The 14,643-nt window shown below is 38.3% G+C and overlaps 1 protein-coding gene across 2 annotated transcripts in view; it reads right to left on the reverse strand.

Annotated features, from left to right (window-relative positions):
* Positions 1-14,643, reverse strand: part of MARCHF6 (membrane associated ring-CH-type finger 6) — a 47,093-nt gene that overhangs the window by 31,624 nt on the left and 826 nt on the right. Inside the window, exons 2-5 of one of the 2 annotated variants that reach the window (XM_032183365.1) lie at positions 11,493-11,589; positions 10,541-10,614; positions 1,705-1,848; positions 156-228 (exon numbers count right to left, since the gene is read on the reverse strand). In XM_032183365.1, coding sequence (XP_032039256.1) covers positions 156-228; positions 1,705-1,848; positions 10,541-10,614; positions 11,493-11,589 — 388 coding nt within the window. Of the gene's footprint in view, positions 1-155; positions 229-1,704; positions 1,849-10,540; positions 10,615-11,492; positions 11,593-14,643 lie in introns of both variants that reach the window. The other variant, XM_032183364.1, reaches the window with a different exon arrangement.

Consider the following 14,643-nt stretch of genomic DNA (forward strand, 5'->3'; position numbering starts at 1 on the left):
CAGAGTGCCAAACATCCCATTATGCAAAGGGAAATGGACAGTTCCTAGTGTAAGACAATGGAAGATAAAAAGCTGGAAGAGAAGGACACTGAGGGACCATTTTCACCGTTATCTGATGAGGAAGGCAATTTGTAACAAACTGGTGAAGTACTCACGTTGACAGAATATCTAATGGCAGTGTCAGTAGTGAGCTCACAGAGCCAGTAAACAAGCACTTGTAGATACGACCTGCAAAACAGAAACACAAGCATGGTATGAAGTTGTTTCTGGTTATGACCTCATTTGGGAAGGATCACAGGTACCTTCTTTTCACCTGACTTTCTAAATAACTTGTAGCACAAGCAAAAATCTTAACTTCCGGTGTGTCAGCTGAACTCAAGACCACATACGACACATGGAACAAAGCTGTACTTGATGAGGTGACATTAAAAGAACTGCCGTGCTGTTAGACCCAGTATTCAATTAGACCTGTCTCCAACACTGGTCACATCAACAAACGCCTAAGGAAGAGTATGGAAACAGGTTAAAGGTACTTGCTCAGTATACTTCCTCAGTACATTCTCCCATGTTTCACTGCCAAAATACTTGTGCTAATTAATCCTTGTTGGATTTCTTTCCTATTGATTTGTTCAATCATATTTTGAACCTGCATACGCATTTTGTATCACGATAACGAAATGGTGAAACTCTTGGCTAGGTGTTTCAGATCACTGCTTTGTCACTTAATACTAGTTAATGTTAGCTTTTTACTGCCATTTTTCAGTCACAATCTTAAAACGAGTTTACCCATACGTATAGCCTACTTCAGAATCAGCCATGGAAAGACTTGAAAATATTTTTTGCTTTGGTCTAGAGCAGTTTGTAATCTTGTTTACTCCATGTCCAGAGAAGTTCTTTCTCTTGCACAGAAAGGACAGGCTGCAGAAACAGGATCACCTTTTTACAGCTGACCTTGGTACTGTGCTACTTTCGAACTAAGCCAGCATCAGCTACTACTAAAAGCACAGAACATACTGAGAAACTGTCTAGGGAGGTTCATTTACCGGCTTCCTGCTCTTTTGTTCAAGGGGTACTCTGTTTGTCGAGATGCCTTTCCAATCATTTCCTTCACTGAACACTATATTCCTTTTCCCTTCTTTTTCATCCTCTTGGTATTTCTACCTTGTTGAAATGTTTGTATTTGAAAAGTAAATTTCAAACTAGATATTGCAGCAACTTAAACTTCCTCCCTTTTTCTGCCAAATTCTTTTACTATCTATAGGCCTTTAGTTAATTTTTCTATGCAGTTTCACTGCTCACTTTATTTACGACTATAAAGAATTATAATGTTCATACCAACAGAAAATTTGCACTTTCATTTTTAATTGTTAGAAAAAAAAGACAGTTCTTCTTCTAGCTAAATGTTAATAAAGAGTATCAAATTAAAACTTCCATGCAGATTTAAGAGATGATAATTGAAGATGCATTTTAGGGAAACAAAAGTTTAAAAGCCCCTTTATGTATTTTGTCCTATCTCAACACCTTAAATGAATTGCAGGGCTGGCTCAAGAGTCAAATAGCTAGAATTTCTGAGTGAAAGTAAGTTGGATATGTCTTTGAACTATTTGTTGTGGGTCTTTTTTTTGGCCATACAAAATATTTCTGCAGCAAGCAACACATTCTTCTGTATATAAGAGTGTTACAAGGCAAAAAATTTATACTTACATGCAGTAAGAGGTACTACTCCCAACCATGCAAAGGCCACAAGTGTATAATGAAACCAGTATCGTATTGCTGTGCCAATACTTGTAACCAGTCCAGCAAAGATGTCTTGGATTGGAAGCCGTGAAGGCATATCTGGGGAATAAACTGCGTAGAAAAGGCACTTATGAAACAGCTTTTCCTTTAAAGAAGCATTTATGTAAAAGTCCTGCCAACTACAAAATGTTTGTACTTGACAAAAAGCCTACTGTAAGAAAAAGCATATTCTATAGATTCCCAACAGATCACTGCAAACAAATAACAAAAAACTTCACGACACATTTGTTACACTGTGTACTGAGTTCAATAGGAAAATTAATAGGTTCCAAGCTAGCTTTTAACTAAGAGTTTTCTTAGTAGCTTTATTACATCAATGGCAGAGTCTAATTATCTCAAAATAAGCTCATGCCTGCATGAAAAAGCAGATGCTGAATTCAGTAGTCCTCCAACTCAATATTACCTGAAAGAAATCTCTGTTAATTACAAATCTAGTTCAACAAAAGAGCACATGGAACAAGATAAATTACAAATTTTGCATTCTGTCAATTTATTTGTGCTAGATAATTTAGATTCCACTTGCCAACCAACAGCACAAAATCTAGCAAAGTGAAAGCACAGAAAAAAAAAAAAAAACAGGAAAAAATGAAGGCAACCAATTAACTACAGATGTTGAAATTTATGTAGAAAGGCTTTTACTTTCAATGGATATAAATTTCTAGTAAGGAACATGAGGCAAGTCTCTCAGTCTACACAGACACTTAAAATAGTAAATTTTCTCAACTTTTAAGTCAACACATATGTATTACATAAATTCCACCATATTCAAAAGCCAAGAAAAAGGGTGACAAGGTTTTTTCTTTTGCTTTCACTTTTATTACCACAGTCAGTACATAAAATGCTGCCTGATAGGTCATTAACCTTGAGCATATCTTCACTTTTATCAAATTACCTCTGATATCTCTACATGTAACTTATCCTTCCCCACATGCTATGAAAATATGAAATCATATTTTTCAGATTACAGACACTGATTACCTGAAGTTTTCATTATGCGTTAAACAATTAGAAGAAATCTACTTCTAATAACTTCATTACATTTAAATAGCTTCTACACACTAATTTGGATGCCAAGAAGTCTTAATGTACGGTATCAATATTGGACTTGAACGAAGAAGATAAACTACAGTTAAGTGTACAGACACTGCTGCCTGGATGTTTAAAGGTTATGTTAAGAACAGCTGAACTTGGAGACTTCAATATATTTAACCACTAAACTTTTTTTTAATTAAAAAAAACCTTCACATACTTTTAACCACATAAACAATGTCATTTTTTAAGAACTATAAGGGATTTTTTCCTTTCCTTCTCATACAATCCTTTGACTTAAAAGTCTGAGAAACACCGCTTCATGAAATCTACCTGCATCCCCCTTTTCTCTAATGAACATCCCTTCTACCTGCATTCTCAATCACCCTTTTACTAATCTCAGAGAGAAAGCCCCTACGTGAACAGACCTTTTTTCTCTCCAGGGATATTTCCCTGAGTTGCTGTATTGTAAAGAGAAGAAGAGAACACAGCAGAGCAGTATCAATATACCAAAGAATGTGGAGTTTGGTGCATTCCAACAATATGTGGATTGTATCTGACTGAAGTAACAGCAAAACAGTAAGACAAACAGTAACTGGTTTTAAATTTCAAAGAAAAAGAAGAGGACTAAAATATAATATGCTAGGGAAGCACAGGTGTGAGAACACAGAATAGCAATTCAAAAGTAGGGCACGTGTTTTGATGTCTGCCAATTTACAATTTGGTAGTACCATAGAAAATACTAGTTAAAGACTTGCTAGCAAACACTCAGCTCATATTGAACTAACATTCTTGGTAATTTAAGAAGTGGATGAGCAGACGTTTGTTAGGGATACTGAAAGAGCAGTTACCTGATGTGCACGTGTCACAGATTTATTATGTCACTCAGACAAAACTGAACTCAGCAGATACTCTGAAGCTTACTTTTTTTCATTTTTCAAAAAACATATTTTGATCAATTCTTTGGAACTCCAAAAGAGGCCACAACAACATATTAACTAAGCATTAATGATGTAATTGTTAGGGAGAAGTTAGAATGGCTAAACAACAAAAACAAAAAATGTGTTTTAGGAATTACTCCAAACTCATACATGACAGTCCCCTCTGTGAGTGAAGATGCCCATCCTCAGTAAAGTTCAGTAAAGCTGCAGTGGCTATAAGTGCTAGTAATTCTACAAACCAATTTTTCTAAAGGCTTTAGGATTATTACTCAGCATTCAGATAAATGCTGAATTTAGCTCCTACTCAGAGGAGACAAGCTACATTTCCCCAAATCTTAACAGTTTGGTGATTCTCGATGATGCCAGGAGCTGGGTAGGTGGGTGCAGAGAGCAGGGTTGTGTTTCTCTGCTTTGCCACACCTCAGAATATGTAAAGCTTCTGCTGCTATTTCTAGCTCATTTCAACTTCTCTTCCCCTTTGAGCCATCCAAACAGAAAGGTACAACAAACAGTAGTCCAGGAAGCTAACAAACTAAATGGTGCTTAGTCACTTCCCTATTTCCATACACGTTTGTTGAAATTATCCCTATCTAGTATTTTCATTCCTGTTTTACTGAGGGCTCTCCAAATCATGTCCACCTAATAAAGCCAGAGAAAAAGCCTACTTTCATTACTGCCTCCTAGTATCAACTTCTGCAATTCAAAAGTTTCCCAATTTTGTACCTCATGTTTGGGGGGTGTGTGTGTGCGTGTAAATCTCAGACGGATTTGTGTTAATCCTGATTCACAGAGCAAACAAAAAAAGAATGTGGGCAGCTGCTGAGTGACTACCACCCCAAATTCCACTACTTCAAAAGGACTCAAGAACCATGCTGAGAAGATAGAACTCTTCCTGCACCATTCAGGTAGGTGTAAAAATGTAAAAAATTCCTAGCACTACAGGAACCCCTGGTGTGCAAACATCTGCAGCACTGAAGTTTTCTACCAATGATTTTCACAGGCAATCACCCCTGCTTGTGTCTGTCACTTGTATGTTTTTCTCTCCACATTCCACTTCCCACCACCAGTATAAGGCCCAAGACTTTGCCCTATTTACATCCTTCATTTATCTCCTTCTCATACTTGTCCTCCCATTCCTTCCTCCATCCCTTAATTCCCATCCCAATATCTTTCCTAGAACAGTTTGAGAAGTCAATCTCCTGAGTTATTTTACCACAGTTCCTCCAGATAAAGATTTCTCTACTGGAGGACAATTGAAGCAGTATTTTTTTCTATTACAGTTCTAGCTTGCAATTCAGATTTTGGCTGAGCATGAGTTTTCACAGCTTTAGCTCAGCTTTTTTCAGCTGTCAATGCCATGGGAGAACAACCAGAAGCTTCTTGGACTCTTAGGTCACAACTGTGCACTCTAACAGCTATTTTACTTGCAGAGCTTGCAGCTATTTTACTTGCAGAGCACTAATTTTTTTTTTTCCTCCCTGCAATTCTAACATTTTCAGTAATACAAATATTAATTTTCCTTCTCCAAAACAAACAGCTCATGCCACTAATCTTATAATGGGTACTACACTGACACCAATAAAGTCGGAAAAATACAGGGCAGGCTTTAGAAATTTTCCTTCTCCTAGAAAAAAAAAAAAAAGTAGGAAGGCAGACAACGATTAGACAATGACTTTTCAGGGAAGCAAGCTATCAATAAATTTCAGCTGGCAAAAAATCCACAACAGAAAAGTGGAAAAGAATTCCCAACGCTCTAGCTTACCAAAGAGACTGATACTTTCAGAATTATTGCAGGAAGCATTCTTAGCATTCCCAATTTCCTCTGAGGCTATTTAGCAGAAGCACCACACAACTGTGTTTTGACAAACACAATAGGGGTAAATCTGCTGAATCTGAATAATTCCCAGTAAACTTACCAAGAAATAAAACAAACTAACACTTTCCATTTAACCTCTCCTTCCCAGCCTGTTCCAAGTACCAGAAGTTAATCCAAAAGAAAAACTACACTGCACACACAATTTTCCTTCCAAGGAGATACAGAAATTATTAGCCCTGATGATGTGGGCAGTACAGAAAGAAGCTCTTATCAGAGCAATGCCTAAGCAATAAAAACATATACAGGTATTCAAAAAAGACTGTTATGATGACATAAAGCGTAACAATATTATAAAAACAGTTAACCTCAAACTTCACATTTATTACCTGTATTACAAAAAAAAAAAAAAAAAGAAAAAAGGCCATGGGAAGCAGCAGCAGTACAATCCCTCCACAATCCTACTTCCACAAAGAATCATCAGCAATTCTCAACTGATACCAAAGTGACTGTCCAAGAATCTCCCTGTGTCCTAAGGGCTTACTCCCAGTGAATTAGAACAGGTTGTGCAGGTTTAAGCAAGCTACAAGCTTGTTCACCTCCCCCACTTATGGCTAGTTCTGACACAAGGTAGTAAGTGGCTGATTTGTGAAGCATGCAAACAGTTGCAGAGAACTCAGATATACGATCATAACAAGCTAATAAAGTACAACGGAGAGTTATCTGTGGTTTTCATGCTGTTGGCCAGCAGCATTCTGAAAATGCAAATCTTTCCCTAGAAGGAATTAATGATCCTGAATGTCTTTTTTTTTTTTTTTTTGCCAGTTTATATTATACCTACGGATTTCATGCCTCCTACGAGTTTCTTCCTACTACACATCATCTTACTGTTCACTGAGGGAAGCAGAGCTGCATAAAGAAAAGCAACAATCTTCAGACATATGCTGTATCCAAAAAAAAATAATAAATCACTATTTATTACGACGGCTCAAATGGTTTTAACAGTTTTATTTTTCCTCACAGCTGTCACAATGCAATTGTATCCCATTTCATTTCTCACTCTTTTCCCATCTGAGTCTGCCTATTTATCTGCCCATAACTTAAACAGATGCGTGCCCAGCATGGAAAAAAGCAGAACATCTTACTTTGCTTAGATAAAACTGTCACTTAGCATACTTCATAGAATCTCCACAGTTCAACGGTCCCCTTATGCACAGATTTCCCCATCTACCCTTACTTTTGCAAGTCATTTATATACCACCTCAATCATCCTTGTGCCCTGACCATGACAGTCTATATACATCAGAATAAAAACAGGTACGTTTTACATTCTTGAGATATACACACAGACTTTGCTCCAGACTCCCAATGCAAAATGAGAAAAACGTCACCCCTTCTCATGCAAGCCACAGCCCTAACACAATGTCTGAAATGACCAATTTCATGAGTTTCAACTGCATGTTCTTTGTGCACCCTGCAGCTGTCAGCAGATAAATCCGATACCCACGTGTAGTATTTTGTGTTTCAGAAGTTTGTTTTTCCAAACTAGAGTATCTAGATAGGTTGAGGATATGGGCTACTGTGTTAGTCTGTCCAAATGACCAGGCAAAAGAATTGTTCCATTATATCCTTCCATGAAATCTTAATTACTGTAGATAACGAGCCCAAGAAAATGGGTCACTCACTTTAGTATAATCATGTAACATTTCACAGATCATTTTGTATAAAGCTAAAGATCCAGCAGTTTAGAGCTTAATAAATGAAGTACTACAACAAACAACATGCAATTACTAAGCCATGCTCTTGCATAAGCTACTTAAGAACATGAATATACAATTACATTTTAACAATTTTGCAGAGATACCTATTTTTCTTTGTCATAGTCTATGAACCTTGAATTCTTCCACATTACGCTAGACATGTTAGTCACATCCAGAAGGTTTTAAGAGAATCTAAAGAAGTATAAAGGTTAATGGATTAATTAGAAAAACAAGCAAACAACCTTACATATTCAGTGTGGAGAATCTCAGTCTGCTACAGGACCACTCAGGAGCTCATTCTATATGATTCACAGGAATAAATAGTTCCTGAGACAGCAAACTTTGATACTAACAGTTACATGTGCTTGCAACTGTTTTCTGTTTAAATGGCTTTAAAATGGCTTTTTTTTTTTTTTAGTTTAAGTGATTTTAAACTAAAAGAGGGTAGAATTAGATTAGATATAGGTAGAAGTTCTTTACAATGAGGGTGGTGATGCCCTGGAACAGACTGCCCAGGGAAGCTGTGGATGCCCCATCCCTGGAGGTGTTCCAGGCCAGGCTGGATGGGGCTTTGGGTAACCTGGTTTGGTGGGAGGTGTCCATGGCAGGGGGTTGGAACTGGGTGATCTTTAAGGTCCCTGCCAACCCAGACCATCCTGTGATTCTCACATGTGAACAAAGGAGGGAAGCAAGAAAGAGAAAGAACAGTAACAAATTAGGATTACAACAATACAAACAAAAAACTCCAAGTGTATGCAAACCTTGAATTAGTAGCTTTCCATGCATAAATCAAAAGCTTATTTCAGATTATGATTTATAAACTGAAGAACACCTTCCCCACACAGCTTCCTTCCATTTTACCACCTTTGTATTTACTAAGCTTGAAGTGTCACATCCACCACTTATCAGCAATGCAGCTGCTTAGAAAGCAAAGGGATCAACCCATCCACATCTGTAGCTGAGTATCAGACTAGTCTACCTCTGTATTTGCATTTCTGAAGATATTTATGTTAATGTTATGTTCTACAGAAAAGAAACTGCCTCCTCATGGGAAATAGAGCTTCATTTTTCATGGATCAGTGCTTATGTATATTTAGCGTGACATCAAGAAAAGTACATCTCAGCACATCACAAAGAGGAAAGTACGTATGTGGGGAGGAAAAGAATATAAAATAGCTGCTTTTCAAAATCTCAGGAAGAAAATGTACAAGTTAAAAACAAACAAACCCCTTGGCATCATTCAAAAATACAACTATTAAAAAAATAGCTTTGGATGAACTCATAATTTGAAGAACAGCAAAAAATGAATGAATTTTAAAATATATAAACTTAAGCTTCAAAGTGTGCATTTGAAAATCAGGCCACTTGCCTACATGGCCAGACACTTTAGAGAATGACGCTATTATTCAAAAGAAAAATCAGTTCTTTGTGCCCCTTCCAAGATGCGGGCTGAACCTCCTACTTCCTTCCCTTACGAAGGCTAACAAACCCAGCAGTCCAGGTGCTAAACAAGTCCCAAGATGTTACAGAATGCAAAGATAGTGAAGGAAGTAAAGAATACACACACCGGGAATATTTTTTGAATACTCCACACACTCTCTTACACTAGCAAAGGATCATTTTTGCCAGAATGACAGCGACAGCCTCAATAAGCAAATCAAGCTGAACTAAAAGAGGACTGGTTGGTATTACTGCACAATTACATTTCCTCAACTTAGTGCCTGCCAGTTGAAGCACGGATACTGATTACACATGTGCTTATTCCACCACATGCCATGGCAAATTAACTGCTAAGTGTTTTAAACCTGGCATGGTTATAGGCCAGATCCATCTTCATTTTGGATGACAGGCATATACATCAACCACAACTCCAATTCCCTCTCTGCCTTGCCATTCTCCCTCCAGCATCTGTGACTATTTCCCAGATCCCACAAGCAGATCCAGTTTCCAAACTGCACATCCAGATTATCCTCCAAATGCAGAGGGATAACAGAGACTAAGGAAAGTGTCATTGCATGCATTTTATGTGTGAGGGAAATGATGAAACAAGACATGCTGTGTAGAGGAGCAGAGAAGTCTATGCTAGGTACCTGACATTGCACACGGTGGTAGCATGTCTAGTAGGAAAAAAAAAGCTTTTTTGTTTGTTTGTTTCTAATTTGTGCAATGTGGGAAGCCAAGAAGAAAACCACTGAGGGTGCTAAGTCTGGGGAGCAACCAGTGTGTGACACAGGAAGATAAATAAACCCTTGCTAAAGGCTAAACAGGGAGGATCCTTTTAACTGGGACCAGCTGCACTGAAAGGGAGCTTTTATTTTGACCGTACCAAACACCTAAAATACTCAAACCTCAGTATCTTTCCCGACTCAAGACTGCTTTTACAGTGCAGATACTGATCAGTCAAAAAAAAATAATTATACATTTTGCACTGTGAAGAGCCAAGTTCAGCAGTTGTGAAGAATAAAATGGCACAAATGAGCTTAATGAGAAAAATCTGTAGCATACACAAGAATCACTTTACCCGTTCAACAGTTAATAAGTTGGCAATACTAAATAATGAGCCTAGCCTGTCACAAGGCTAAAGGGCCCCGCTGAGTTCTACTACTGTTGGTCAAAATATAATTAAGAATCCTATTGGGAACTATTTAGAGATGTAGTCATTTTGATGACTAAGGTATTCAGCTGAATCTAACATAACAGGTGATGTAACACTGGGTAAACACTGTACCTTGAGTGCAATGCAAGTGGAGTAATTATTGTTTACATTATCTGTCAAAACCATTTGAAGTGAAACTGACAGAAGTCACGAAGCAGTGTTGCAGGCAGGCAGTTCAAAGGTAATGGAAAGCTGTGTTTCAAACTGGAATTTTGCTGTGATTTCACCTCAACGTTCAGAGGTCCAAATGCTCAAATTTATCAATAAAGTGAAAACATACCATCCACTGTAATGCTGACTACAGAAGAATGGGTCTGAGGCAGTTAGGAAATGTATGAAAAAAGACTTCTATTACGGCTCGCATAACATTATGAAAGCATTGTATTACTTAACCAGTCTGCAATAATAAGAGCTGCAATTCAAACAAGAATTCAGAAATTAAACAATTACTTTGGGTCTAGCATGCTGAATGAAAAGACTTCACAAATACTAAGAGAAAAAGAAATGAAGTTCTGAAGAAATAGAACCAGTGAAACATACTTACTTGGTGTGAAAGCAAATCTGTGCTTACATAATTCACAGTACTCTTTTCTGCTGTGTTTAAGCCACTGAACTAAGCTGCAACAAAAAGTCATCCCATTAATACACGCTATTGCATCTCTCTCCCCTTTTCCCTCCATTACAAAACCCACACCAATTCTCTACCCTCAAACATAAAGAATATTGGTATTAGCAAGGAGGACTTAAACTAGCATGCTTATTATGTTCATTTAGGCCACAGAAGTTTCCAAAGTGAAAAAGATGAGCTGACTGTGAGTAACAATGACATGTTTTCAGTTACTTAACTTACACAAAGAATGTACATCGTCAGTAATGTAAGTCACCGAAAAGGCCAACACCTCAGAGCATGTATCCTCACAGACACCAATCCTTAAATATTTCAAGATATGACACACATGCACACAATGAAGATTTAAAACCACTGTATTCATGAAAGAATGACTATTAAAATACAATCAAAAAGAGTGTGTGCATACGTGTGTGTGTGTGTGTTACAGACCAGAATTAGTTTTCATTTTAGCATTTCCCTAACAGACCATATACCTCAAAATTTTGTTCATTTTGGTTTTTTGGTATGAGGTCAGGTATTCGTTTTCATTCAGAATTATAAGCAGATAGAAAAAAATCTGCATACTGATTTGGCTGCTTATAGTTCCCTGCAGATGTGTGAGCAAAACTGTCATCTGAAACACATATAACTATTAGTACTTCCTTTTTGTATATAATAACTAAATTCTTTGTGAACTATAATGAGCCATCGTGTTAAAAAATAACTAACCAATCAACCTACTCTTTAAAACTAATGTGCTGCCTCTGAATTTGCTTTTCTTACTTGTTAACATGAAGGCTTAGGAGGTACCATTTTTAGAAATATGCTAATATATTTAATTTAAAAAATGAAAACAAAACAAAACAAAAAAAAAGACAGAACTTACCATTCCTGATGAATAAATTTAATACTGCCAGTACACACACATGGATGATACAGGGGTTTCTCCGGAGTTCCTTCAGACCGACAGACTCTGCATATATCTGCTGAGCAGGACATAAAGCTTATTACTCTTCTGCTTAAAGAACTCAGGTTTACCAAACAAATTATACACTACAGAAACTTTGCCATGTAGCAAGATGAAGCCAAAGTAACTTAAAGTGAAAAAGTCTGGGAGATATATTTCATCTGGTGGAAGACATGAAGACTCAGAGACAACCAGAAGAAAAAAAAACAACCAACCAACCAACCAAAAAACAAAAACACAACAGCACATTATCTCCCTATTCATCTCATTCAAAACAAAACAAACAAACAAACAAAAAAACACTGTCTTATTATATATTTAAGATTTCTAGCATATACACACCAGTATGTAGGGGTACTCTGCATAAAAACAGAAATTAATACTAGTAATATACCTGAAACACCATCTAGATTGTTAAGGATAGTCCCCCTGCATGTGGCTAGAAACTTCAAAATGGAGTAATTTTATCCGAGTTTTGAACAAGTTAAACAGAGGCTGAGCAGAAGGGATTTACCAATGATTAACAATTACTGAAGACATTTACCACTACTGAACCTTACACGCATGTTCCTTTGTGCTCTTTGATGACAGGAAAAGCAAACCAAATACAACAAATGTGAATAGGTACTTTGTAAGCTTGCTACTTCAGTTGAGTGAGGCCACCAGAAGCACATTCAGCACCACATCGGTGCTGCTACAAGCATGCACAAGGAGTACTTCCACCAGAGCTGTACCAAGCAACATCATGCTGCTGCAAACACCACAAGCCCCTGGTTTTCCCCAAGAAGCAAAGGATTCCTTTTTCTTGCAGAGGGTTCCTGCAGGTGACTGCCCACGGCAGCTCTCTCCAGCTTACAGCCAGGGTAGAGCCTCAAGCTGCTGCAGCCTCACCTTCCTCCAGCACTCCTAACAGGGCTACTTCCCCACGGCAGGTTGACAACCTGACAGGCTAGAGCAGCCTTGCAAAGGGTCTGGCCAGCACTAGGGCCAGCACCAAACATACGGGGCAGAAGGAAAACGTGGGAACCAGCAGCTACACTGGCTTAAGCTGGCGTGACATTGCTGCCTGAAGGATGCTCTTTGACACCACAGAAAGCAATTTAAAGCATATTCCCTGGCAGACCCCCAGAGCTCTCTCAACCAACCCACTCATTAATGGTCCATTGGCTTTCTCAGCAGAAACTGCTGGGAAGAACGGTGCGTTCTTTACTGAAAATAGATTAATTCTGTATTAGGGAAAGGATTTCCTTCCTCTGTTAGCTTACTGAAGTAAGTTATGCCTAAACTTTACGTTTTCAAAGGATACGAGAACTTCTAGATATTCCCACTTGTTTTGTGTTTATTTGGGTTTATCAAACAAGTAACAATCTGTACTGTTTAAGCAACACAACTTCAAATCAACAAACTCTGCGGAGGGTCAGCATGTAAAAACTATTCACCTTAAAACCCATATACTGTCACTTTCAGGGAGATTTCCAGTGTGTAACAGACACTGCTTTTCTATTTGCACACACACTTGACATCCTGTTAGTCATGTATGCGTTCAGGAAATAATGACCTTGGGTAATACAGTTCTTTCTTGGGAACATTCCTCTGCCCATCACATTTCTCTAATGAAACACTCACCACTGTAACATCCAAAACTGAAGATCAGGCTATTTAGCAAAAACATGATTTAGCTAGAAAGAAGCAGGGGCACCTGTCAACAGCAGATGCTGCTATTTGGTGCTGTCAGGCGCTACTAAGGAGCAGCTCCCACATTGGGTCCAAGGCAAAGAAGCTGCCCCTTAGGGCTGCCCCATTACTACCCTTAACTGCCTCTCTTTTCTGAACTCTTACCATCCACTCAGTTTTCTGCTAACTCTACAACACAGCTCAGTCAACCACCAATCCTACCAGAAACCAAGGGCCATCATCAGTGAATCAATATCATCATTAACAGGTTACCAACAGTCACAAAAAGTCCATTGGAAACACACAGCAGAAGCTGGGGCTCTGCCACACGATAAAGAGCCCGGCTTTCCTTTTCCTTAAGGCACAAAGTCTTTTCAGCTGCTAGTGTTTAAAGCTTTCTAATCTTGGGAAGTCTCTTTGGTTCATTGGCAAGTGCTATGAAATTCTAATAGTGGGAACTGAAGTTTGAAACCCCAGCAGAAGTCACCATGTCCCAGCAGTATTTATGGACAGTGACTGTGAAGCCTACGTACTTTCAATACTATTTTTGAGCTTTTGAGGGTAACATTGACAAGAGCATAATACTAAATGTAAGGTGTTGTATACAGTAATAATAAATGCATATACTAAATATATATATTAAAAAAAAACACACACAAAAACACATAAAAGTCTAAACTCCAAAACTCCAAGTGCAGGGCACAGCACTAAGGTTTAATTAATGAAGACAGTGCCCTAAAATGTAACTAACAACCCTGCTTTGTTCTCTCTTCCTGGTCTTGCCACCGCTCACCAGATCATGTTTTGTAGAAGCACACGCAACCAAAGGCTACCAGGTTTAAACAGCCTGCTACAAATGATCAACTACATTTTTTGGCTTAAGTCCACCAAGATGCATTTACCAACTACTGGAACAGTGGGAACTCAACCTGTCCTTGCTGAGAATCCACTTCACAGTTTGCTATAAACCAGGCTTTCTGGACGACTAGATGCCAAATACACAAAATCTCGACAGTCACTTTGTTAATTTAACCAATACATGCAATAGTGGGACTACAGAGGCTCAGGAGTTGCGGCAGTTGTAGAAGTTGATAGATTTTAAGCACACAAGTATTTTGATAAACCACCGGTTTCCACAAGTACCCAGTTTGTTTACAGCGTGACCCAATGGACGCTCTGCAAAGACACTGACTTATTTCAACCACTGTTTCCCTTTCAATTCTCTCAAGTTGGGAAATAAGTGACAGCAGATAAACAGCCCCACTGAAAATGGTGCCTCATCAGCAGACGCCAAGACGCTATCTATTCCTTGGAACTACCCGGCTACCACAACGCGTATTTATAGGTATTGCTTGGGATGGCAAGCAGCGCTCCTGTGCTGCCGAGAAGCACCGCG

Source organism: Aythya fuligula, chromosome 2 (genome assembly GCF_009819795.1).
Source record: "Aythya fuligula isolate bAytFul2 chromosome 2, bAytFul2.pri, whole genome shotgun sequence".
Lineage (NCBI taxonomy): Eukaryota > Metazoa > Chordata > Aves > Anseriformes > Anatidae > Aythya > Aythya fuligula.